Here is a 26,342-nt window from a genome sequence, read left to right on the forward strand (position 1 = left end):
GTCATGAAATGTTTAGCAAAAAATAATCTTTTGATTTATGTTAAAGTATTTTTATTCTATATTGTAAATGGAAAAGGTGCATTTACACAAAAAGAAACTTAAAAAAAAAAACATTGTTTAAAATGTATTTGATGTTTTATAGTTTCTGAAAGGATATAGCAAAATGCCTTTAAATAGTTCTTGAACACATTTGATACTTTTAAGGTACAAAGTGTCTTGTCACTGTGGTGGTACCTTCAAAGATTACATTTTTACCTGAAGGTGATGAAGGTACAATATTGTATCTACACGTTTTAAAAACCAAAGGTACAATACTGCAATGGTACAAATTTGTTTCTTTGTCTTAAGGTACAATCCTGTTCCATAAAAAGGTACTGTACTGCCCCAGTGACAAGGCTTTGTACCTTCTTTTGTACAACATTGTACCATTTTTTTCTGAGAGCGTAAGATATTAAGTGTTTAAAAAGTATAATTAAAATTATACTACAATAATAATGTTGTAAGACAAGTTTTCTGTACACATTAAGGCTTATACAAGACGTTGCATTGAGCTCCAGCAACTATGGCAATAAAATTCATAGCTTAGTAAAACTCTGTTTTATTTAGCAATTTTTTCATACAACTTCATGGCTACATACTGTACACCTATTTGTGCAGCCATCAATTCTTATAGAAACGATGCCCTATTTTGTGGGGTTTTAAAATCCTAGTCTAAGCAACGACTGATTTTGTAGAACAAAGCATGCCCTAAAAAGTCTAAGGCAAAATCTCCAAAAACAGATCGTTGTACACTTGTTGTTCATGAAAAATAATCTGTCCAAAACAAGATCTCACAATGTACACAAATACATTTTTCTCTACAAGTGCAGTGCAAGTAAACATATCTGCACCTCAATACCTGGAAATGAATGTCCATTATGAGAGACCAGCTCTCACAGTAAAGTTTTTAATTTTAAGTTTTCTGTAACAAATCACAACTTAACCGCTGCATAATCTTTGCCAAAAAAGAAATAATAAGACACCTAAATGGAAAGGAAAGAACTGGGTGATAGATCCATGTCACATATGTTGATTTTTATGTTTGCCACTGCTTGATTTGACTAAAATCACTCAGAATGTGTCAAACTATCAAATGTTTCAAAAGAGGGCAGGCCTCAGAACCCAGAATATGATTAATAACTATATTATTCATTTAATACAAGTATTGAAGGTAATGTAAACAAACAAACATTTTAATTAGTTTGACTAGAAAAAGTGTTAGTGCCCAGAATAGCATATCCCAATATGTCCAAAAATAATGATGTATCATGAGAAAGACAGTTATCCAATTTGGACCAGCACAATTGTTACTTCCTAAATACAAAGTTCTTCTGTTACTTTAATATTAATACTTGTCACTTTGTACAAATGGAAATTATATTGATCAAACATAAAATAAAATGAAAAAAGCACCATAAAGACATACATTTTGATAAAATGAAAACAATACTGTTCTTTGGTCTCTCAAAGTCACATTTTGTTCATTGAAATTCTTTGAAAAGTATAATACACGTCATGGTTTTAATCAGCTTGGATGTCTGGCCTCTTTGTGCTTCAGCTTTCCTCTTCATCATCACTGATAAGTGTGCGGCCATCCATGGTACTCTCTCTCTCTCGCAAGAAGGTCTGACGAATGGCTTCAAGTTCTGTGAGTTCAAGACGGACCTTCTCTAGGTGGAATGTACGCCTGTTCTGGATCTGCCTCAGTGGGAATGGGTTCATGTCCACAAAAGCCATGGCCATCAACTTTCTGTAAGGAACACAAAATCAATAGTAACAAATATCTAAAAACTATTTTTCAAAAGTTATATTTATTGCATTTTTATTAACACAAGCACCTTGCATCCAAGATTGTACGTGTAAAGTACCTAAGGTACTTAAAAATGGTCATAGGATCCTGGAGTTTCAGGAATTCCTCTTCTTTGTACTTGAAGAGAGCTAGAGCGAATCTGAAAATTATCTGTCAACGAAAAAAAACTCTGTCAGCACTCATTAAGGACTTACAATGTTTGTTTTAGCTTTGTCAGAAAATGTCTTATGTGATGTGCTTTTGTGGATATAATGAACTATGCAGTTTAGACTCCATGTGAAAACAGAATTAACACAGTACATAATCAATGAACAGATGATTTATTTTGGAACATGCCAATATAACACTCAATACCTTTGGTCCCTCATAAAGAAAAGAATCCCAGATCTTGAAGAGGATGTCACTGACCACACTATCCACAAACACAACAAGGAACCAGTTGAAGGTGATGAGAGAGAAGTCTACTTTATAGTGCTCAAAATGAGCGTGGAGTCTGGGTAACTTCTCATACATCAGGTCCTTAAACACACGCTGATCTACCTACATCACAAACAAGTCAAAACATTTAACAAACAGAACAAAAAAAAAACAAGTAACAACTATTTTGTAATACAACTAATCAAATTTATCAGATTTATGACCATAGACAGGTGTTTTTTTGATCCTGCTGTAACATATATCAGCAATCACAGGCCTTGAGTATCAGCACGCCATCATCATGGTTTCAATTAAACATCACATTACAATTAGGTCAGAATATAAACATGTTCTCTCCACACTACCACCAGTGTGCAGCATCCACTTGCATGATGTGACAGCAGTCACAGTACAACAGCGTCAGTGCGGTCACCACACACTAGCTATTGGTAGAGTGGAGAGACTGTGGTAGAGCCAATTTGTTGTAAAGGGATGATTGGAAGGCCATGATGGGTAAGGGCCGATTGAGGGGACTTGGCCATGATATTGGGGTTATACCCCTACTCTTTTTGCAAGAAGTGCGATGGGATTTTTAATGTCCACAGAGAGTCAGTTTAGCATCTCATATGAAAGGTGGCACCCACTGCTTAGTGTCCCATTCACTATACTGTGGTATTAGCTCCTGCTGTCCTCACTAACACTACTTCCAATAGCACCCTAGTTTTATCATGTGGTCTCCCATCAAGGCTCAGCCCTGCTTAGCTTCAGTGAGTAACCGGTCTTGGACTTTTTACAATGCAGACTTTTCAAAGCAGGATTACAAATACAAACAAGTACTAATAAAACAATAGGTTACAAAGTTTCATTGTTGAGAAACAAGTTCAATATCTGAATAACTGAAATATTGGTTTTGTTTTAGTGAGTGATATTTTTAAAAATGGTACCTGTGAGCCGAGCAGTGTTTTAGTGTAATAGTCATGTGGCATGAAAACCTCCACAATGGCCACAAGACACCAGAAAGCATCTTCTTGGTCCAAATACAGAAGAGCAATAGCTGCCAGCCTGAAATAATTATACATCTCTTTCAAATCTAGGCATTCAGAGGTTGATGTTGCTTTAGCCATAATTAAATTAAGGACTAATTAAATAATTTGGATCTACTACCTATTGAGGCCTTGACAGTAGCCAATGTCTGGATTCCTCCAGGAAAAAGCCAGCAGCACACTCCTAAGTTTCTGGATACCATCAGAATCAGGGGAGGAATAATGCTTGTTGTTAGGAAGTGTCCGCAGGAGATCAAGCTCTATCTGCTTGCAGGCTGGATTGGGTTTATCATTTGCCATGCACAAAAGGTTATGATAATAATCTTTTGGCTGGCAGTCACGCATCTTCTTTACATGGAAGCTCACACACCAGCTCCAAACTTTTGAACGATGTATGTGAGGTACCCCGCCTCGCATCAGTGCCTTCAGGTCTGGAGACCGGACCATCTCTCTGTTCATGGTTATGGCCAGATAGTTGTCCCACTTCACTCGTACTGACGTCTCCTGGTCTGTCAGAGAGAGGGACTTTAGGTCCAGTGCTCTCTTTTTCGCTTCAAGCTTTTCTTCCTCATCTTCCTCTTCCGGGACTGTTTTGAAGCCATAAATATCATACTCACTAAAGAAGAATATCATAGTAGCATTAATCACTTGCTGTATTGTTTGCAAATCAAAACTCACAAACTTAAAAAGCCAATTTTATAAATGTGACCTGCTAAGTTTCTTATAATCAGCTAAATGTCTGTTGAAGGAGCAGTATCAACTGATATTAAGGAGACAGTCTACTAATAGTCAAATGGACTATCAGAATAAAGAGTTCCCAAAAAAATCTATAGACTAAAACATACAAAGTTGGGCTTTTTAGAGCTCTATTAGCAAAAATATTAAAGTATAAATATTGCATATGAATAATAAATATTAAAGAAAATATAAAATGTTAAAGAAACACAAGTACACAAAACAAAGTTTTACACTTTATTTTGATAACAGCAAGTTTAATTTAGCCACATTAATGCTATCATTTTACCCAAGCATCCACTATATTCAGTCAGTTAAGTTAGTCTTACTCAGTTTAACACGTACAGGTAAACTGTTATTACTGGCTACTGTGTACTGTTAAGTCTGTAATATGTAAATTACAGATCAAGCGTCAAGCATTTTGAATAAAAAAACAAAACAAAATAACAAACTCCTGTCATGTTACTGAATAGATTCTGATAAAAAGATTACAAACATTTTCATGGTAGTGATTTCTTTATCTTGTAAGCTTTTATGTAAAAATGTTTGTAGTTCAATTTTCATAAAAGATTAAGATGCCCTAAGACAAGAGTTTTATAACAACTACTTTATAACAACTATACACTTTATAACAACTATACACTTTATAACAACTACACACTATGAACCATTTATTAGGCATTAGCAAATAGTGAATTAATTATTTTTTAAACATTAACTAATTTACCTGACAGCATTGGGTTTGAGGACAGGGTGTTCCTGTTGGTCTGTACTCTCCACCTGTAGTGCATCTTCAAGTAAGCGGGTGATGACATCTCCACTATGGGTCTGCTCTGAAGAGGAGCATACGGGGGACTTCACTTCCTGTAGTAAAACCAGGTACTTACTCTCCACCTGACATAGCTTGGCTTCCAAACTATTGTACTGTACAGCACCCAAAAAGAGAAAAAAAAGTGCAAAGAACATGAGAAAAAAACTTTAAAAAGTTTCTCAAGAAAAAATCTTGCACAAACAACTTGCAGAGGATAATGAAATGCTAGGAATAAACTGAAAACTTAATGCCAACATAACAAATAAGGAACCTGCAAACTAAACACCAACGATTTATATGATATGTAGTTACTGAAGTCACAGACCTTTGCCTCCAGCAATTTCTCTCTGGATTCAGCATTTCTTCGTAAGACAGTCAACTCGATGATTTCTTTGTTCAAGAACTTATTTTGGGATTTGTATCCCTGTAGACTATCCTGGAAAAGCACAAAACCACATCCAAGTTTTAAGTAAGGCACTACAGAGACCATCGTTTTTAGCAATATTGCATGTACTGTTATCATGCCGCAATTACTAAAACAACATACTGTGTTTCAACTTAATTTATGCAACATTGTTTAATGAATCTGTTTTTCAAAATGTGTAAAACAAAAACATAAAAATTCATTCTAAATTCTTACAATACAAACAAGTTTTTTACAGTTAAAACAGCACAAGAACAAAAAAGATTATTTGGATTTTAAATTAATGACTACTGAACAACTACAATGTCTTAAAACCAACTTACGCCTAGGATGATTACTATAACCATGAGCATTTAACCCTTTAAGACCTAGAGGTATTTTGTGGGCACCTAATGGGCCTATATTATTATTATTTTTTTAATGCAGTTTTATTTTTATTTTAGCAGTCAGACTCAAGTGTCATATATTATTTTAAACAGGAGAACCTGAAGTTTCAATCTGTATCATTTAAAGGTCCAGTCTAAAACTTTTTTTTGGTCCAAAAACATATGAACAGACAGAAAATATTCCAGAATTTTCCAGAAACGATTTTTTAAAAAAGTGGCATTTTCTAGTTATTACAAACAAAACCTTAGGAAGTTTGTTTTTCTTTCTTTAGAAATACATGTTATGATGTTTTATACTTCCAAAATAAATTTTGTCTACATCCACCATTCCCTGAGCAAGTTATAGCAATTTATTTCAATGTTATTCCAAGGCGTTTTTCAATGGGGGAAAAAAATGCATTTATTTACTGACAATGTATTTGCCCAAAAGTTCTGGGAATGAACTAAACAGAAAAAAATGTTACAAAATAACAGAACACTGAAGCAAATTTGACTTTTTCCAAATAATATATTTTTAGTTACTATAAACAACACCACTTATAATGAACAAATATAAAATAAGAAAATAATAAATAATGCGTCAAAGTCCAAATAAACATGGTGCAAATCCTCAGTAAATAAAATAGATATAAATATTTACTATACTATAAATAGTTACATAACTAAACTAGATTCAATATGGACCATCCTTAGGTTTTATGTGCCAGCATGGATATGGTTGTCTGTGGATATGGATATGGTTCGCGTGCAATGCAGATAAACAGCCCAACCTTCATTTGCGTCCTTTGAAAACAGCAAGAGCAGCACTTCGTCTTTGCTGTGTCACTGTTTTGTCATGTTTTTGTGCTGTTGTGCATGCAAAAGTACTTAGTATGAGAATTATTTCATGCAAAACTTTTTTTTGCGTTTTATTTAGCCGCGCGTAAATGTGCAGCCTATCTCTCATTCCGTGTTGTTCAAAGAGCTGATTGTTGGTTCACAAAGCGAAACCTATGCTTTTTGGTTGAGATAGAGCGAGTTTGAACCAATCTTGGCATGGAGGAGGGACAATGCATCCATGTATCATGCCTGGTTTGTCCGGAGAGACAAGTGACGAGCGTTCCTTTGTCAAATCAGCGTTGTCAACATTTGATGACGTAACCACACTGATTCCGGAGCCTCTAAAAGTCTGTGAATGTAATGTGTTACACCACTGGAAAGCTGAGATTCTCTTCCTTATGCCAATCTTTGAATTGTATAGATCGGATCAGCGGATCAAAAGTTATTAAACATTTAACAGCAATACTTATTTTTAGCCGCGGGCGGCTGTCTCGGTCTTTAAAGGGTCACGAAACACCAAAACACATTTTTTGAGCTGTTGACAGTCGTATATGTGTCCCACACTGCTAAAAACACTATTAAGACACCTATATTTCACTAAAAAGTGTAAATTGGTTGTTTTTGCGTTATTTCAAGCAAATTCGTACTTCCTGTTTGAAACGAATTTTTGAAGCTGCGTCACGGTCATGACATAATAGCGTATATTCCAGCGTGCAGACTGGACATCTGAGCCAGAGTGTGTCTTATTACGTCTTACAGTGTAATGCATTAATGCATGAGTAAGGCTTGGTTCAAACCAATCAGCGAGCTCTATTGTGCAACTTCATTAATATTCATTACTGTGTTTACACGACATAGACGCCACGTTGTGTTGGCAAAACAAGCATGAAGTGTTGCTTTTATAGTTTGCTGCCGTTAAGTTTCGTTTTCTTTTTCTCTCTGTGAGAGCTCAGACTCACGTGTGGATTAACAGTGTACGCGACGCTCGACAACAATAACTTACGTGTCTAAGGAGGATTATTGTTTACCTGAGAGCTGTTCTCATCTGCAAACGCTGAGATCGGATTCGCTTGTAGTATTCTCTTCATAAAGACGCGGCTCTAGTTGCTGGTGATTGTCCTGTCTCTACAGATTTGGTAAGTGAGCGACCAGTGTTCTTTGTTTATTCAGTTTGTTCGTATCGAACTAAGTTAACTATTGCACCGTAACATGTAAGGACCACAACCAAACTTTAACCTCGTGTAGGGTTTTTAACCGCATTTTGTGACCGGAATAACACACGCGGCTTTCTGACGCTACCTGCCGTGTGCATCTAAGTTTCCGGGAAATGCTGAGTTTTTTTTTCTCTCATTCGCCGTGCGGTATCAAACATTGCATGAAAAATACACGCTTAGAGCAGATCCTCGAATCAAATATCTTTTGTCGCGAGGGGCATGAATGAATTCCCTGAATGAAAGAGCCAAACTGCAGTTAAAGTCCACCATTTAATAATTTGCCAAGTAATTCCACTACAGATGTCCATGTAGACTACACACCATCACTTTCTCCTGTGTGTGAGTATTTTGACTGAAACTCGCGCGTGCCCAAATAGACACTCCCACACCCTCCCACTTTAGTTCCTCCGACACTCCCCCCTAAACAGAGCTGCACACGCCCACTTTTCTGACTTTTTCCAAAGTAGAGGTGTGAAAACACCCTGCTGAAACGAGGGGGTTTCATGGCTCTTTAAGGGTTAATTTCAAAACAACATTCTAGGTATTAAATAGCTGAATACAATTGAAATCACACCTAGTAAAAAAGCAAAACATTTAAAATGACATACAACATAACTACACCAAGTGCCTAACATAACAGTGATGATCTCTTCTGGTGTAGTACACTGATAGTTATTGTTATATTTATCTACACTCTTCTTCTTCATTCTTACTTCATTCTTCATTCTTACTTAATGAATGGACAGGGGAAAGACACTGATCTTACTTTACCTTTAAGGTGTTCAACTCTTGTTGCTCCCTAGTCACACTAGGTGAGTTGCATTCAGCTGACTGGGTTTCTCCTTCACCACTTGGCTGGGAAAGTTTCATAATGACTTCGTCCTTGGCCTGAATGGTCTCCATGAGCATGCCAAGTTGTTCATTTATCTCCCCAACTTTAATCTTCAAACCCTTCAATTCCTGCTGAAGACTCTCTTTTTCCAAAGCTAGCTTCTCCATGTGGCTACAGAGGTCTTTTATCTGGGTGTCTCGCTCTGTCAAGGCTTTGTCTACCTCATTTTCTTCTAGGTAATGATTGTGAGGTCCCACAGTGGAAGGCCAATCACACTGAGCGCTACGCAGTGTTTTTTGGAGAAGACGAACCAACTCCTGGTAAAAAGAAATACTATATGAAGCACACACCTCTTTTCAGAAAACCGGGAACTATCATTTACTTGGATAAACTACTCAAACACACATCAATTAATCTGACTTTGCAAAACGGTGATCCTTTACAGTCGATGGTCAGTTTTTAAAGAGTGCCGAGGTCAAAGTCTGCTGTAATCCTTTAGAACCTTGGTATAGTAGCTATTCCTATCCATAACAGATTTTAACTTAAACACTCATCAGGCTGAAACTGTACTAAACAATGTGTTCTCAAAAATAAAAGGAAGGTGTCAGGTCAATATGGAACAAAAGTCTGATGATGGTAACACCAAAGATGCAGGATTGGCTACCCCTGCATTAAAACCATTAACAAAAAAGTAGACCTCTATGAGTCACTTGGCTCTTATTTCACTACCATTAACTAGAACTCACTGTATATTCTCTCATTATTTCTTCATGCTTTAGTCATATATTCATGCGCAAGTGACTGACCCCAAAAAATCTATATTTTAAAAAACTGTTAAGCTTTATCTAATTACTAAATGGTGCTGAACACTGAACATGTTATGAAGAGTAAAATCGCCGTATAATAAAGCATAATAATTGATGCAATATGTTCAAATGTTCTCTGATATCTACCTAAAAGTTATTATTATGTTATTTAGGTATTTGCTAGCAAAATTTCCAGAAACGGTTTTAGAAGTCCATTTTAAACCTCATGCATTTGCCCTAATATGAGATGACTATATTTGATAGTTATTTCATTCCTTGCGTTACAGATGTGATATATTGCATTAATTGTATTAATATGGTTGCATTAAAACAATTTACTCAACTAAATTTATATTCTACCATTGATTTAAAAAAAAAAAAAAAACTTTGCTAGGATGTTTGAAGGAGAAACTGTATGAGTGGCTGCTTATGTTTCTATGGTAACAGAGAGACTTTCCAGAAATTTTTATAAACAAAAACTCCAAAAGTATATGTAATCTGCAAAAGAAAGTCTGTAGATTTATTGTTTTTATAAATATTTACAATGTTCATTTTAGATTTTTAAAATACCTATAATTTTAAATCACTTTCACAAGTTTGAGGTTCATTTCAGTTGTTCTGCATTTGCCCACATTTATCTAAATGGCAAATGTCGGTAACATGAAAAAGACAATGCTAGCTGCAATCAGTCTTAAGGTAAGCTAATTGTTACAATAACAGATCCTTTAAAATTAGTAATTTTTGAAGTGATATAAAACATGTACTTCATGATTGGGCAGTGACATATTTTGAGTTTTGATGTTACTGGGCTAGCTTTGACAGGCAATTGAGCTTGTGTTGTTGGTAAAACCTGGCAAACCTGCTCACAGAATATGAGAATGAGGTAACAATTATGTTTAAGGCTCACGGTATGTAATTCCCATGTACTGAATTTTTGTTCTTCAGCTAGGCCTAGGATTATCCAGATTTTCATTCTATGCCACCATTGAACAAAAGTCCAATAAATTGTCTCTGGATCAAGTTCTTTTTAATAAATTGTTTCCTTAGTTAATAACAATAAATAAGGTAATGAGACATTATCAATAATGTTGTAATTGTTACTAGCCACATATTGCTTTTAGTTGTTATGCAGAATCATTGTTTAAATGTGTTAATGTGTTAAAAGCACATCTAGAGGCCAAAGGGAAACTGTAAATGAAAAAACATAACAGTACCCATTTTGCGGTTCTCAAGGCCCTTGCTTTAGTTCTGCTGATACCTTTATAGAAAAGCAAACATACATTTACTAATGATGTGAGACGAAGAACTATTGGCAAACAGCTCAAAAATAAATAAATAACTACAAAAATATATTTGCTTTGACCCGCTGTAAACATTTGCAGCAAGACTCCCTCAACATGGTTTTTTGAAGCAACATTTAAACCAACAAAATCTGGGAATTGGGGATCTATTTTAAAAAATGAAATAACTGTAGATGCTGCCATCTCACAAATGAAATAATAATGTTATCATATTTTGAAACAATATTATCAAATTTTGGGAAATATTTTGGAGTTTTAGCATGAGACTTATAACTAACATGTAATATGTTCGCTATCTGCGAAGAACGAAAAATAGCAATATGATTAAAGATTAGATTTCAAAGATGACATTAAAAAATATGTTGATTTGGTTCACAGACATTTTACCTTCTGACTGCCAAGTTCCTCTCTGAGTTTATTCTCTTGCTCCTGTAACTGGCTGATTTCCTCCTGCTGGCTCTGAATACGAAGCTGCAACTTGGAGATCTTGGTTTCATTATACTCAACTGGTGAGCTCTCTGCACTGTGGTTAGGTTTCCCAGAACCACTATGAAAGGGTCGCTTAATTTTTGAGGGGTTGCGGAAATCAAAAGTGAATGCTGAACCAATGGAGGCTGTAGAAAGTCAGGAGTGACATGAAAAATCAACTTTTAAGGCCTCAATCATGCTTTAGAATGGAAAATATGAGAATCTAATCTTACATCTATTGAAGTGAGATGAACTCTCTCGATGCTGGCAATCAGATGGAGCTGGGTCCTTGGTTGGTGGATCCACCATCTCCCAGTCTTCACTGCCACCTGTGTAAAACACACTGCGCCTGTTCTCTCCTGCTCTGCCAGGGCGCAGATGAGACATGCTATTTCTGATTGATGCAAGAGAAACAAAGTATCCAATAGTTAATTTATACAGGGCAAAGGTTAATATAAGATGATAAAGACACTAAGCATTTTAATATGACACATATTGTATTTGTTTTGCTTTCAGCTTGTTCTAAAACCAATATTTTTGGTTTGGAGTCTCTTGTTTGAACAGAGGGGCAAAGTATTCTATTCACAGTAATTTAATACATAACATGGAGTTACTAAAACATTTTTATTTTCATTTTAGCATTTAAGTTTGTTCCTCTATGCCAACACCCTGAATCAGTAATATGATTTAAAGAAACTGAAGGCCAATAGTTGGCCATTCCTGAAGGCCATTTAGATGTGCTGTATTTACATACATAAACTATTATTACCTACAAAAAGATATAAAATAGTTACTTATTTATAACCCATATTATTAGATGTGCTTAGTTTGAAAAATTATCTGGTTAATTAGATTGATTTAAAATGCGTCTTTTTATAAGCTAATACAATCCCATTTTACCAAGCAGTCTAATGAGTCAAAAGACTTCACTTTAACGTTGGTACAGCTTGCCAAAGTACAAGTTAACAGTAGCTAATTGCAAAATTACAAATGCTTAAATGTAAACAATACTTCTGAAATGCATGTTCTCCTATGTGTAGAATAGATTTAGTTTAGCATTTAATTAAAATTATTAAAATAAAATAAATTGGGAGCAACTTCTGTCATTCTCAATTGTTCCACACCTTTTTTATTTACTTGTATATTTTTTTGTCAAGAAACTGTATAACAATTAAAAGGCTACAGAAAATAAACATAATCAGTTTACACAACATCCACATTGGATAAACAGGAAAGGGGGGAGAGAGAGAGAGAGAGAGAGAGAGAGAGAGAGAGAGAGAGAGAGAGAGAGAACAATAAGAAAGAAACATTGCATGAAAGTTCTCATCATATTTTTTTTTAAAGAAGCACATCTCTTATTAATTAATCTAAGTGAACTCAATAAATATTCTGTTTCACGTAAGAAGTCTGTAAGAGTTGGTTTCTTTTAAAGAAATCTATTATTGTAAAATGAAAAATTCCCAGCAAGTACAAGAAAATTCCCTTCTAACCGTTTGTTTTGCTTTTCAGATTAACAAATTTAAGACCTCCTTTGCTCCACAGCTCTGTAACTGGCCAAAATGCTTCGTCATACTTCCCTGTTGATGACCCCTGACCTACTTTATTCACAATTTGAATTTCACAACTTGAATTTCACAATTTTATTTTTTATTTTTTTTATTTTAGAATATTGAATTTGATGTTCCGAATATCTGCAGTTAAGGAATTCAGAATAAAAAAAAATCAGAAGTTTGGAAATACGTGTAAGATAGAAAATTTAAAACAATTTTACTTGGCATATAATTTTCAGTTTTAGTACATTACAATTGTCAATAACTCAAATGAACAATTCAAATTCTGATTGTTTTGTCAATTTTTAAGGTTCACAATAGAGCTTGTTGATGGAATTTAGCTAATTTAATAGGCAATTAATCAGTGGAGCAATTGCATTTTCTTAGAAAAGGCCACCAATCTTTTTAATTATATTGTTGGAAATAAAATAAAAAAACACTAAGAGATGTTCACTTGGTCCAGACTCTAACCAGTTTATTTTAAATGTGTTACAGGTGTCATCAAAATCAGGAATTCAAGATATCTCCATCTTAATAATAAATCTCACAAATGGAAGAAACAAAAAAGTGATGCTTTTGTTTCTTTTATTTGTGATATTTACAAATTACCATTCCACACCACTTTGCTTGTTCTAAACTGCATGACCTTGCAGCGCAACACATCACACCTGAGTCTGTTTTGCTTGATGTCTTTTTGTCGGATACCTTTTCATCTGAGTTTGTTTCACCTGATGACTAATTGTTTGAGATCTTATGCCTGATGTTGTTTTTCCTGGGATCTGAAGCCTGTCCTGTGACTAAAGTTATTTTAGTCTGAGGCATGACACCTTGTCATTGTATGACTGAGGTCTGATGATGTCCTAAACTGTACTTCGTGCATATGAATTTAATGTTCGTTTAAATTTTCTGTTTTTTTTTTTGTTTTTTTTTTTATACATGTTATTACCTAAAGAAGCACTCTACATTGTTAGGAAATCTATATAAGAGTACAAACACTCACATACACAAAGCCTTTTAGCCAATACTATAAGGTCTTTTGTGTAAGATAAAAATAAAATTCCATTATTGATGAGTGAAGGTCTGTGGCTTGTGTTCTGTAAACATGAATTAATGTGATCTAGGTCTGTTGACAACTACTGAAGTTTTACTTTAAAGCTTGCTTTATGCTTTGAAGTAAATACTAGTATTTTGTAAAATAACTAGTAAAATCATATTTAAGGTCTTCCTGCGAAAAAATAAAAAGTTATTTATTAGAAATTAGTTATTAAACTGTTATGCTTACAAATAAATCGTTTAAAATTGAACTTTAGAATCAAACACATATGAGTGATTCAGCACATACATTTAACAATGTTAAAGAGTGTTAATATGTTTTAAACAGAATATAAAACTTACAATTTTTTGAGTGAGTGCATATTATGAGCTTCTGAATGGCTGTATTTAAATTTCTGTTGGTGCAAACAGCCAAATTGCTTATCACTGCGTATCTCAACACGATGCATGCTGTTAGTATACAGGGTTACAATGTAACCTGCTCACCTAATGTTTACGTTCCTAATATTTATATTATTTGCTAAATAATAACATGATGTGGAACTGAATCTGCATTTCAATTTGGAGTCTGTCTACTGTCCACCGGAGGTCACATTTCAGTCACGGACACATGCTTTCAGAGCCTTTCTTTGAAAACACATTTTCAAAGCAGAATAACTGACTTCAGCATTGTTTTTCAGATAAACAAGAATGTTCATTTAGCATATTTCTTAAATATCTGCTGTTTGGACAGAACTGTATGACAATATAGTGTGTCTAAAGTCATATTGGGGTGATATTAACACAAAGGGCTCTATTTTAATGATCTAGGTGCAAAGTCTAAAGCGCAGGGCGCAAAAGCATTAGGGCTTGTCAGAATACACTTTTGCTATTTTTAGGACGGAAAAATACACTTTGTGCGCAGAGTATTTACATGGTGAACTTGGTAAGTGTAATTAATTTAATTTTTTTTCATTTGTAAATATATTTGCATATTGCTGTACATCCTGCTTGTTTTAAGCAATGTGTACGTGTGTACTTTAGACCTGCTTTCAGCTGGTCTATTGTGCAGTGTATTTTAGTTCATTAAAATAGCAATGCGCCAGCAATGCGCCTTAACATCCATGAGTCCACAAAGGGGCGCAAATGGATTTGCTATTTTAACATTGTGGGGGAAAAAGGGAAAATTAAGGTTGCTTTGGTCTGAAAATAGCAACAAGTTGGGGCAAACACGTCTTGCACCTTATTGCGCCGGGGGTTTCATAGGGCCCAATAAGCCTCTTTTAATTTTAATTTACCTGACGTTAAAACAGCATCCAAATCCCTTCTATTTTGAGGCCAACAACAACTTGACATAGTAGTGCGGTTTCCCGGCCCACCGAATTGATTGACAGCTACGTATTAATGATAGACTGTAAAATATATGGACGTAGTATCCGTGACGTCACCCATAGATTTCTAAAGAGCGCAAAAGAAGCCACAAGTAGGCGCGGAAAACCATCGCCAATTTGTTCGCGCGTCATCACACCCACGGCGGGATACCAAACATGGGCAAAGAGGCGGAGAGTGAGCAGAGCTACAGACGCATGCTACATTTTGCTTGGACCTGGTTTAGACACCTGGTTTACTTTGGGAGAACGCTTAATACTTTATCACTTGTGACTCGTTTGTATTCTGACCACTTCTGCTTGGTTGTACACTATATCAATAAAGTGTTTAGTCTTTTAAAAACACTGCTGTAATACATTGAGCCACTAAACATTGGTCTTATGACGTTTCTCAACAGGAGGAAAACGCGAATTACATCCAAACACCTCAGATATAGTCTGTATTAGTTAATGTAAGACTATTAATGAAATCCAGCATAACACTGTATGACAACGCTTCAGATGACTGTTCTAGAGCCTACAGCTAATCAATCTGACAGATTCTGGAGTGCATTACAGCTCTAAATATAAATATAAACGATAAATGATCTTAAATAAAACAAATACATGTATAGAGATGGTATATAAGTATATAACTTTACTCACATGGGAAACGGAGGCCACGTGAACTGTTTGTGAGCACAATTAAGTGCACTCACCATGACATTCCATCAAATAATTGTTAGAAACAAGTCCAAAAGGCAGTCGACTGTGTAAAGCCAAATAAAAAAAAACACAGAAATACGATAAATATGCCGAGTATAGTGGCTAATCTGCCGGATTCAGCTGAGGTGATGTGACGGCGACCAACGAGACCTAGCTGTCACTCAAGTGACCACGCCCTTAATTATGCAAACTTAATATAACTTAATATGAAGGAAACGGATGAGTTATAAAAAAATTCACCCCCCTCACAGTTGTCATGAAGGGTAATATTAGCTGTATTAACCAAAATCTTTTTTTGTACCAGGCTGTAAAAACCTTTGTTTCTGCTGTAAAGTTGGCCATTCTAATAGTGGGCTCAATTGAAATTTGCTCTGTTTTGGAGCCAGGAGCAGCTAAGACTAGCGGAATTTCGGATGAACTGCAGTTTTAGTTACTTCCGTATTGGCTTCCTTAAAGAGAGCGGGAGGTTGCCGCTTGGTATTAATATGACTCCGTAGTAATGCATATAATCATATAAACAAGACAGGACATACGCAAAGCAACCAGGAATAAAAGATCTTTTCAGTTTGCTAGGATAATCAATTATCAACAAATGTGATCAAGAATGAGTTTTGCAAGTTTAAAATGCTTTTAAAACAGTGCATGTTTGTAATAAATTACAGCAATTTACTTCAGCTTTACTTAATCACCACAGCCGCATGTCAGTACAATTATAAAAAAGACGCTTCCATCCTAGTTTGTAGACGTTAAATCAGGTTTATTTTGTACATTAACATATCGTATATCTATACAGATGTGTATATTAATGTGTATCCTTTCACATTTGCCATGCAAAAAAAGTGCAAAGCTAAATGTGCGCGCTGTCTGTGTGTATGTGTGTGAGTGTGTGTGTGTGTGTGTGTGTGTGTGTGTGTGTGTGTGTGTGTGTCTGTGCGTGAACCTTGTAACAACATTGTGTGTGACTCATCGTAGCAACTCCACAACAAATGCATCATAATCCTTGGGAAAGTTCTTACTGTAGTATTTCTCACAAACGTTACGTGAGAACTGCTTTCTTTATGTCTGTCTGTTGTCTGACGCAGATTGAGGAATACTAACAGGCACGTGGGAACGGTGGGCGGGGAGGACTAGCAGTAAAGGCAGAATCCACAAAAACAGCTTCAAAATGTTCAGAGCAAAAAATCACAAACGTCTGAAAGGTATAATAAATAATCTGATGGATGCTTTGAGCTTAAACTTTACAGACACATTCTGGAGACACAAAGGATTTATATTAAATCTGGAAAAAGGGGTAAACAAGGTGCCCTTTAAATCTATATTGATGTGTACATTTTTTTTCTGTTGTTAGACATTATGATTTAATTTTGTGTTTTCTTTTCTTATTTTATAGCAGTCTTAGACAAATTATACAAACAATCATTACAGAAATAACTAACCTTATTTTATGTATCATTACTGCAAGTAAAATAAGTGTTAATTTATTTAATACCAATCTGTTTCTTTTTCAATGCATGCGTAGAAGCTACTAATTGTGTTCTTTCAGGTTTGTCACATGGTTTTGAAAATATATCAGGTTTTATCAAAATATAATTAAATGGTTGTCAATGGTGTATGCCAATTGTGTGATAAATGAATAAAAAAACCTGTAAGATTAAAAATAACAAGTATTTTAATATCCCAAGTAACTACATGAATAATCAATTTCTTATAAAAGGCGAAGTGAATTAGCTTTTTTCCATTTGCATTTTGTCATTTAGCAGATGCTTTTGTCCAAAGTGACTTATAAACGAAGAGTTATTCAGTGATTCAACAAGAGGCGGCAATGCAAACAAGAAGTGGTAATAATACAAAGAAACTCTTAGTGGCCAGAGAATTGAGAGCTGAATAAGGAAGGGGTTTGAATTGCAGAATAGATGGGTTTTTAGTTGTTGTTTTAATTACATTAGTGAATCAGCTGTCTGTTAGGAAGATCTTTCCACCAGGGAGGAACATTGCAGTGTTTCCTCTAGGATTTTTTCCAGCTGTTGCGGCAGACTCTGTTGGGCCTATTACACAGATCCATCAACTACCTGTGGCAGTATTTTGATGACAAATGTTGTGAGCACAGTATTACAAGTCGAGATCGCATTTAATGTAATGTGAGTCTCTTTGCTTGTGCGCCGATTTTCTCTGATTGTGCACAAAACTTCATTTTACGCACTAAAGTACAAGATCTCAAGTACAGATTTTCTTGCGCACTCTCAAACGCTGCTGAAGTGCGATTAAGTGCGTTTAATAACAAGTATGTCTCCAACATGTATTAGATTTGCTAGAAATATTATTACCGTCTCCAATAGACCTACTAAGAGGCATTAATGCTTCCTGAAGTGAAGTGAAATGGCTGTAAACTCTAGCAAGATAAAGTCATCTAAAGTATTATAAAGCATTATCTATTATCTATAAAGTATAATTATGGTAACTGTGTTCATCTTAACTGAAAGCTATGCCGTGCTTGCTAGCCTCACACATCATGCACCTGTCAGTCAGTTAGCATGTCACCTTAAAGGGTTAAACCAGGGGTGTCCAAACTTTTTGGGCCGAGGGCCAGATGCAAAAAAACAAACGTTGTCGCAGGCCAAATTTTACATACATCACACAGACACGTGTATATATATATATATATATATATATATATATATATATATATATATATATATATATATATATATATATATATATAAATACAGTTGAAGTCAGAATTGTTAGCCCCCCTAAATTATTAGCCCCCGTTTATTTTTTCCCCAATTTCTGTTTAACGGAGAGAAGATTTTTTTCCACACATTTCGAAACATATTAGTTTTAGTAACTTATTTCTAATAACTGATTTATTTTATCTTTGCCATGATGACAGTAAATAATATTTGACTAGATATTTTTAAGACACTTCAATACAGCTTAAAGTGACATTTAAAGGCTTAACTAGGTTAATCAAGTTAACTAGTTAAGTTAAGGTATTTAGGCAAGTTATTTTATAACAATGGTTTGTTCTGAAGACTAAAAGGGCTAATAATTTTGACCTTAAAATGGTTCATAAAAAAATTTAAACCGCTTTTTATTCAAGCCGAAATAAAACAAAAGTCTTTCTCCAAAAGAAAAAATATTATCAGACATACGGTAAAAATGTCCTTGCTCTGTTAAACATCATTTGGGAAATATTTAAAAAAGAAGAAATAAATCAAAGAGGGGCTAATAATTCAGACTTCAACTGTGTATAGATAGATAGATAGATAGATAGATAGATAGATAGATAGATAGATAGATAGATAGATAGATAGATAGATAGATAGATAGATAGATAGATAGATAGATAGATAGATAGATAGATAGATAGATAGATAGATAGATAGATAGATAGATAGATAGATAGATAGATAGATCATAACAAGAACTGCTGCTTAATTGAATGCATGTAATAGCGACACCCGGTGGTTATTTATTGAATTACGTTCATTTTTGTATAGCGGGCCAGATTCTATTAATATTTATAAAAAGCCTCGCGGGCCGCCACAAAACTGATTGCGGGGCGCAGATGGCCCGCGGGCCGTAGTTTGGACACGCCTGGGTTAAACAAATGACGCACAGCACTACTATGATTACAGAAAACTTTGTGCTGTTATAAATCCTTTTAACACGTTTTGGTGAGATTACATCTCACTATTAAAAAACAACAACAACTGAATGTTTTGAATGAGAAGTAATGTAGGGGGGTATTTTGGTGCGGCGCCCCGCCATGGAAGAATAAATGGAGCGGAAACCATGCATTGAATGAAAAATCTTTTGAAAATGACTTAAAGCCTGTCTGTATTACCATAAATCGGTGCTCACTGACTGACCAGAGGCTCCTGGAGGGCATGTAGACATCCAGGAGCAGGTGGAGGTAGGAGTGGTGGTTCTGTGAGCTGTTCTGTGTGTCCTGTTGTCGCTTATCTAACACAGCAAGTAATTTCACTTTCTCTAGAGAGCTCTATTTGCGTGTGCTCACCACGTGTCTATATTTGAGCTTGTGATAATTATGTGCACATAGTTATTGAAGTGCTTCTGACATCCTTTCAGAAACAAACAAACATGAGCAGGCCCGGATTAAGAATTTAGAGGCCCCTGGGCACAATGTCCTGTGGGCCCCCTACCTAGCCGCACTCCTATAGTTAAATTAAAAAAGAAGATAAATATAACATATTTATTAAAAGATTAACCTATAATATATTGCCCACATTTTTTAAATAAATGATATACAGTACATATATTTCTGGTCTACAAAGATTTAATTAGTTTTTAAAGCATAATTTGAAGAACAAAATACAAATACAACTTGTGAAAATAAATGGATTTTAATATACTTGTTCAAGTTCACTGAAGCAGTACTATATATTTATATTTAAGGGTATTTTTAATGTATAACTTCTACAAACTTATAATGCATATGACTTGTATAGAACACCTCTCCAATCCAGTCCTCCATAAAGCACACACTTATTAATGATTCCTACTTCATCACCTTAGAATTATAAGGTCCTTTCTGACATTTTTGTCAAAATGACAACCGAATAACCGAACAAGGGGCTGAAGTATTTTTTGTAGTCCCCAAAATTCGTTTATTGTAGGCTTTGCTAAGCTAACTCTGTAAAATTAAGGTCTCCCATTGAACTTTGAGCGTTTTACATTCAGAGATGTTGTTTATGTTCACACAGCTACATTACACATCAACTAAAGTTTAAAATATGATATCATAGTGGACCACCCCTTTAAAAAAATGTATATATTACACGTAAAATATATTTTAATTTATGTGTATATACATGATCAGTGAAACAATTTTCAGTGTTTATTAAAGCCATTTGCTCATTGTCTATTTTCTTTTGATGTCTTTAAATTAGATATTAGGCCTTGAAGGGCAAATACTTAATTTAAATAATCGGGCATATAATTCAATAAATATAATTAAAAAGTTCACATATAATTCAATAAACATAAATCAATAATTAATATAAAGCATTAAATTCAATGAATATGACCATATTCCATAAAATAACATCTGCACAGGATAAAATATTTAGCACAACCTTGTGTACTAAATTTGAACAAGAACAAATATTCATCCTAAAACATTAATTGTTATAGAAAGCAAAAGTTTAACTTTCTCAAGCATCAACATAATGTTACAACATAAATGTATATTTTTGATTGTATTTGTTGAAAAGTAATGCTTCAATTAATGATCTGCCAGATAGAAACTTATAATTCCAAGAGTAAAATTACTTTTTAGAATCAGAACGTTTTATCTGCATTTGCCCTGTTTGTTTTACCCCAATTGTAAGAGAATTGTACATTGTAAATGTGAGAATTTCGATATTTTACATTTAGCATAAATTTAGGGTCTCTGTCGTGTTAATGTATGAAAGAGAACTGTTACACACATATTGTTTGCTGGAATCCCAAAACTTTGAAGCTCAATATCTTAAAATCATTCAGAACGCAGACAGAACCTTATAATTCTAAGGTGACGACTTGTCCTAGTGATGAAGAGTAGGCAAAATCTCATATGCAGTGGGGTAAAAAATAAGAAACATTGAATCAAAATATACTGCCATATGCTTTACAAGCTACGCCACTCACGCTGCTGTCTGTTGTTCTCTTTAGTTGTGTTGTCTTTGTCAATCAAATGGTGATGGGTGTGAATCGCTTAACTACCTTATTTCAACAAGGAGCGCTATTTGCAGACACACATGGACCCCTGGGCCTGTGCCCATTGGTTAATTCGGCCCTGAGTAAAGCGTGAAAAAACAAAGGAATAGCCTGAAAAAACAAAGCAGCAAATGATTCTTTTAGCAACCTAAAACATGAACAAACTGTAACGTTTAATTATTATCATCGCCTTTTGGACTACTATGAACTCTGAATTATAAAATTACTTTTTTAGGTGTTAATGTTAAATGTGCAGGTGAAGAATATAAATAATAGGTTTGTACTGACTATTTTTTTTGGTATCGTTTCAGAACCCAAATAAGGCCTAAATGTATTTTTATTTTTGTAATTTGTAACTGTAATTCACTGTAAGGCTCTGTATGTGTTCATGTACGTTTTATTTTTATTTTTTATTTTATAGAAATTGCAGATGTTACAGTGGGCTATTCCGCATTATCATTGATCTGCAGCTATAATCCGGTCCTGTTTATAGAAATGTTAGAAATTAACATGTATACATAAGTATGTATGTATATAAAGCATTTATTTAGTAAGAAGTGCTTCTTTTACGTTATTTGAACTTCAAGCTAAGAATGACGTTGACTGCAACTTTGTAATACATCACACCTACCAAAAGAACACCATTTGGCAGTGGAGACGCATACCTGATTAAGGTGACCCGTATTAAATTGTTTGAAATATTGGTGGTTCGTTTTACTGTGCCTATTGTAGATAAATGAGTGAATAAGCCGAAAGAGTGTCAGTAAGTGTGTTAGATGCTTCAGTTATGATAATATACATTCAGCTAGAGTTAATTGCAGGTGCCTACCTTATCTCAGAGCCCCATTGACGCAGGGAGCTGAGAGCTGCAGTGGGTTGCGCAACAGGGACATGTGCTGTCTGATGCCCGATTAGCCCATCATTGTCCAACTCCAAAGCAAAGTCATTCCGAACACTTTCCATGCTCTCACTAGGCTTCTCATAAGGCATTGCTTCTAAAACAAGTCACAATCTCAGTGTCATTCATAAATCAAAAGCACATTCTTGTTTCTATGAATTAGTCAAATTGCTATCACATTTGTGGTCTAAAATTTGAGTCAAGTTTACAATCAGGCTATTACACTCAGAGGATTAGGTTTGTCTTTATGGCAAACTTAAATTAAGACAACAATGGTTTAGATAAGATCAATCATTTACTGTATTTAAACAAACAAAAATTAAAACGTTTAAAAAATTTTAAATGACAAGGAAATGTTTCCATTCTATTTCCCTTAAACTTATGCTTTTTCATCCTTTTCAGATATAAGACGTTTGTTTCACCCTGTGGAAACAGTTTTAGTTTAATTAATTAGTTCAGAATTCAATTAATGCAATTATAATTTTTTGTGTTGTTGCATTAAACTTCCTTCATTTATCATTATTCCTAACCATTAACACTCCTAACATAAAGACATAAACACAAAGTTTACCAAATTTTAACATGTTAAATAAATTTAAACAGTGAACCCAAAGTTCATTCACAATGAAATACAAGTTCAAAATCAATAGCTTCCCATTGAAAGATCATTGAGTGTGACGAAAGTCACAGTTTCCGCATTTAATCCATTTAATGACAAGCAAGATCATTTCCAGTATCTTTCAACAAGAAGTTCTAAGGCAGGGGTCACCAATCTCGGTCCTGGAGGGCCGGTGTCCCTTCAGAGTTTAGCTCCAACTTGCCTCAACACACCTGCCTGGATGTTTCAAGTATACCAAGTAAGACATTGATTAGCTGGTTCAGGTGTGTTTGATTAGGGTTGGAGCTAAAATCTGCAGGACACCGGCCCTCCAGGAACAAGTTTGGTAACCACTGTTCTAAGGATTCACTTAGTAGATGACTCAACCGGGTCCAACCCCACCAAGGAAAATATAGAAAGTGTAGGAAGGTGGCCACCACTGAAGGTAACACAGGCACCATTTATAATGATTTTAGCTTTAAAATGGCATTTTAGAATGAAAAGGATCAACGATTAACATTGGCGTTTTCATCTAACATTTCTAAAAAGGTCTTAGTCCATTGAATCCTACATTGCATGACATACTGTATATGCACTGTCATACACTAAAAGTTGCTTCAGCGTATTCAGAATGTCTGAGCACCAAGCAGTCAGCAGTAGCTCTGTGCAGGTCGGCCAGTCCATCTCAGATCAGCCACTGGACCTCATCTCTCTATATTTGTTAAATGTGCCACATAATTCATCTTGTGTATATCGAACAACTCTGTGGTCTTTCGAGTCTATTACTTGTTTTCAGTGACAGCACCATTAAAGACTCTGGTAACAGTAACTCTGGCGGTGGCCACTCTTAAAGCTCAGGTGGCAGCCTCAAAGGCTCTTGCAGCAGTAGCTCTAGCAATGGCGATGACCACTTTTGAAGCTCTGATGGCAGCATTAAAGGCTCTGGCAACTGTAGCTCTGGTGGGAGTGGATGCTCTGGCAGATGTGGAATGCAATAGAGGCTCTGAATTCTGGTCCCTTAACTAGCCTGGTTTTTACTCTCTACAAGCACCTCAGAACGAAGATTGTGATGTGGTCAAATTTGAAATGCTAGCGTAACACATGGCTCAACAGTTTCCACGGTGGCAGTATGAGGAAACCATTCCTGTCTGGGTTAAGTTCACAAAGTTCTCTCAGCTAATGAATTTCGGGTTGCTGAGAAGGTGGTGGTTGACCGTCTCCTCCAAGCTTTTCCTTAATGTTTCTAGGGACCTGATCATCCCCCTTGATGCAATGGAACTGGGAGGAGGCATCATAGGCCATAAAAGCTGAAGAGAGTGCAGCCTATTGATAAACCAATGCAGACAGAGCCCATCTACCCAGCATTTCAAGCTGGCTGGCCGTCTCTATTGTGCACCAAAAGACCTAGTACAAGCTCCAGACAGTTTGATCTGCTTAGAAGGGAAAACAACCCAAGCAGTGTTGGATTCTGGCAGCGGCTCATTTGGTCATTTAAGGATGTGTTCAGGACACAACACAGTCAGATCTCCAACATCCATGCATGAGTTCCACACTACTACCTTAAGACTTTGTTTAGCAGCAGTCAGGGAAACATTTAAAAAAATAATATTAATTATATATATATATATATATATATATATATATATATATATATATATATATATATATATATATATATATATATATATATAAATTATGAAATGAGCTGAGGATTGAAGCATTGTGTAACCCCTGGTCAAGCCCCATAATGATGGTGCCAAAGGTCAAAAGCGTTTTGTGCTGACTTTCATGTTTGAATCAAAGTTATTATAATTAATGAAAACAAATGACAAAAAACTAGAATTGAGAAAAATTTTTCGTTAGCTAAAATAAAAATAAAAAATAGAACAGCACCTGTATTTTGTATATAAAAAACTAACTAACTAAATCTATATCAAAAATGTCCTTTGTTTTCATCTTTGTAATTGTATTTAATACATACTGTAAGCCCTTACGAAGTAAATCTATTTACTTCGCGCTGCCAGGTGTTTGACTGTACAGCAGCTCAGAGTCTGTAATCCTGATGCCATTGGCCAGATCAAGACGGTCCACACAACGATAAAAAATAGCTGGACATGACAGCAGCACAGGACAACATTAAATACAACCTGAGCACACTCTTAAATGTATTAATTTAACACATTTGTGCCCAACCATGGGTTCCTAATAATTTCTGTATTAGTGATTGCGAGCGCAAATGAATCATTCTTTTTAACAAGATCTTCTAAGTGAAGCAGTTAAACTAATTTACCAAATCAAACTGAATCGTTTGCAATGATTTGCGTCTCCAGTATTGTTAAGCACTTATCCACAAGCAACTTACTTACAACTGGAAAAAATAATAATAAGTATTTAAATAAGTGAATCATGCTATGGTTGGTTTGCAGAACGTAATCGTAAAAAAATTTCAGATCATGGTGATGTTTTAACTGACTAAAATTATGATTCCTGACTACATATTTTTCATTTGTTGAGTCCAAACCTGGAAAGAATGTCATAAAAGATCTGGTTTGCGTTAAAGATCTGAACTTCCCATCACTACTGTGTATTTAACTTCATAAGTAGCCTTGCGCACATATTTTACTTAAGGCTGCTATCTTGTGGGCTTTTGTATTTGCCTTTGAAGATGGGTAGATTGTTCTTGTGTCATAAAAAGTAGTCTATCTTTGGTTGAACTTTTATTATACAATATTTATTATGATGATTTTGAATCTTGTGCCTAACAAATATCATAATTTACAAGAAAACAACAAACAAAAAACTAAAAATAACAATAACTAATATAAACAAAAAATATATAAAAACTAGTAAATCTACCTCTAAAAACTAATTAAAACTAACTGAATTTGAAAACAAAACGTCAAAACAAAATAAAAACTAAGGGCTCTATTTTGACGGTCCATGCGCAGAGTGCAAAACGCAGGGCGAAAACGCTTTCAGGGCGTGTCAGAACGCATTTTTGCTAATTTAAGGATAGGAAAATCCGCTTTGCGCTGTGGCGCATGATCTAAAAGGGTTGAGTTTATTTTCTTAATGAGTTATAGGTGTGTTTTGAGAAAAAAAAACAATCAGAGTCTCATCTCCCATTCCCTTTAAGATCCAGCTGCCTCACGCCATTTGGTTGCTATTTACATGACGTAAAGTAAGGGTGCTTTCACACCTACACTTTTGTTTCGGAACGTGTCTCGTTTGCCCAGTTAGCGCGGTTCGTTTGGCATATGTGAACAGGGCAATCGCGATCTGTTCCGCGCCAAAGTAATCGCTCCGAGATCGCTTGAATGAGGTGGTCTCGGCTCGATTGAAACG

General features: G+C 35.1%; 1 protein-coding gene across 4 annotated transcripts in view; it reads right to left on the reverse strand.

Annotated features, from left to right (window-relative positions):
• Positions 1-582: 582 nt before the first annotated feature.
• Positions 583-26,342, reverse strand: part of tbc1d2b (TBC1 domain family, member 2B) — a 55,725-nt gene continuing 29,965 nt past the window's right edge. Inside the window, exons 3-13 of one of the 4 annotated variants that reach the window (XM_073943178.1) lie at positions 22,331-22,493; positions 11,339-11,469; positions 11,025-11,251; positions 8,470-8,847; positions 5,181-5,291; positions 4,772-4,968; positions 3,431-3,925; positions 3,211-3,328; positions 2,204-2,389; positions 1,878-1,999; positions 583-1,789 (exon numbers count right to left, since the gene is read on the reverse strand). In XM_073943178.1, coding sequence (XP_073799279.1) covers positions 1,594-1,789; positions 1,878-1,999; positions 2,204-2,389; positions 3,211-3,328; positions 3,431-3,925; positions 4,772-4,968; positions 5,181-5,291; positions 8,470-8,847; positions 11,025-11,251; positions 11,339-11,469; positions 22,331-22,493 — 2,324 coding nt within the window. In that variant the 3' untranslated portion in view covers positions 583-1,593. Of the gene's footprint in view, positions 1,790-1,877; positions 2,000-2,203; positions 2,390-3,210; positions 3,329-3,430; positions 3,926-4,771; positions 4,969-5,180; positions 5,292-8,469; positions 8,848-11,024; positions 11,252-11,338; positions 11,500-22,330; positions 22,497-26,342 lie in introns of all 4 variants that reach the window. The other 3 variants (XM_005163101.6, XM_073943177.1, XM_002666866.8) reach the window with 3 other exon arrangements.

Source organism: Danio rerio, chromosome 25 (genome assembly GCF_049306965.1).
Source record: "Danio rerio strain Tuebingen ecotype United States chromosome 25, GRCz12tu, whole genome shotgun sequence".
NCBI lineage: Eukaryota > Metazoa > Chordata > Actinopteri > Cypriniformes > Danionidae > Danio > Danio rerio.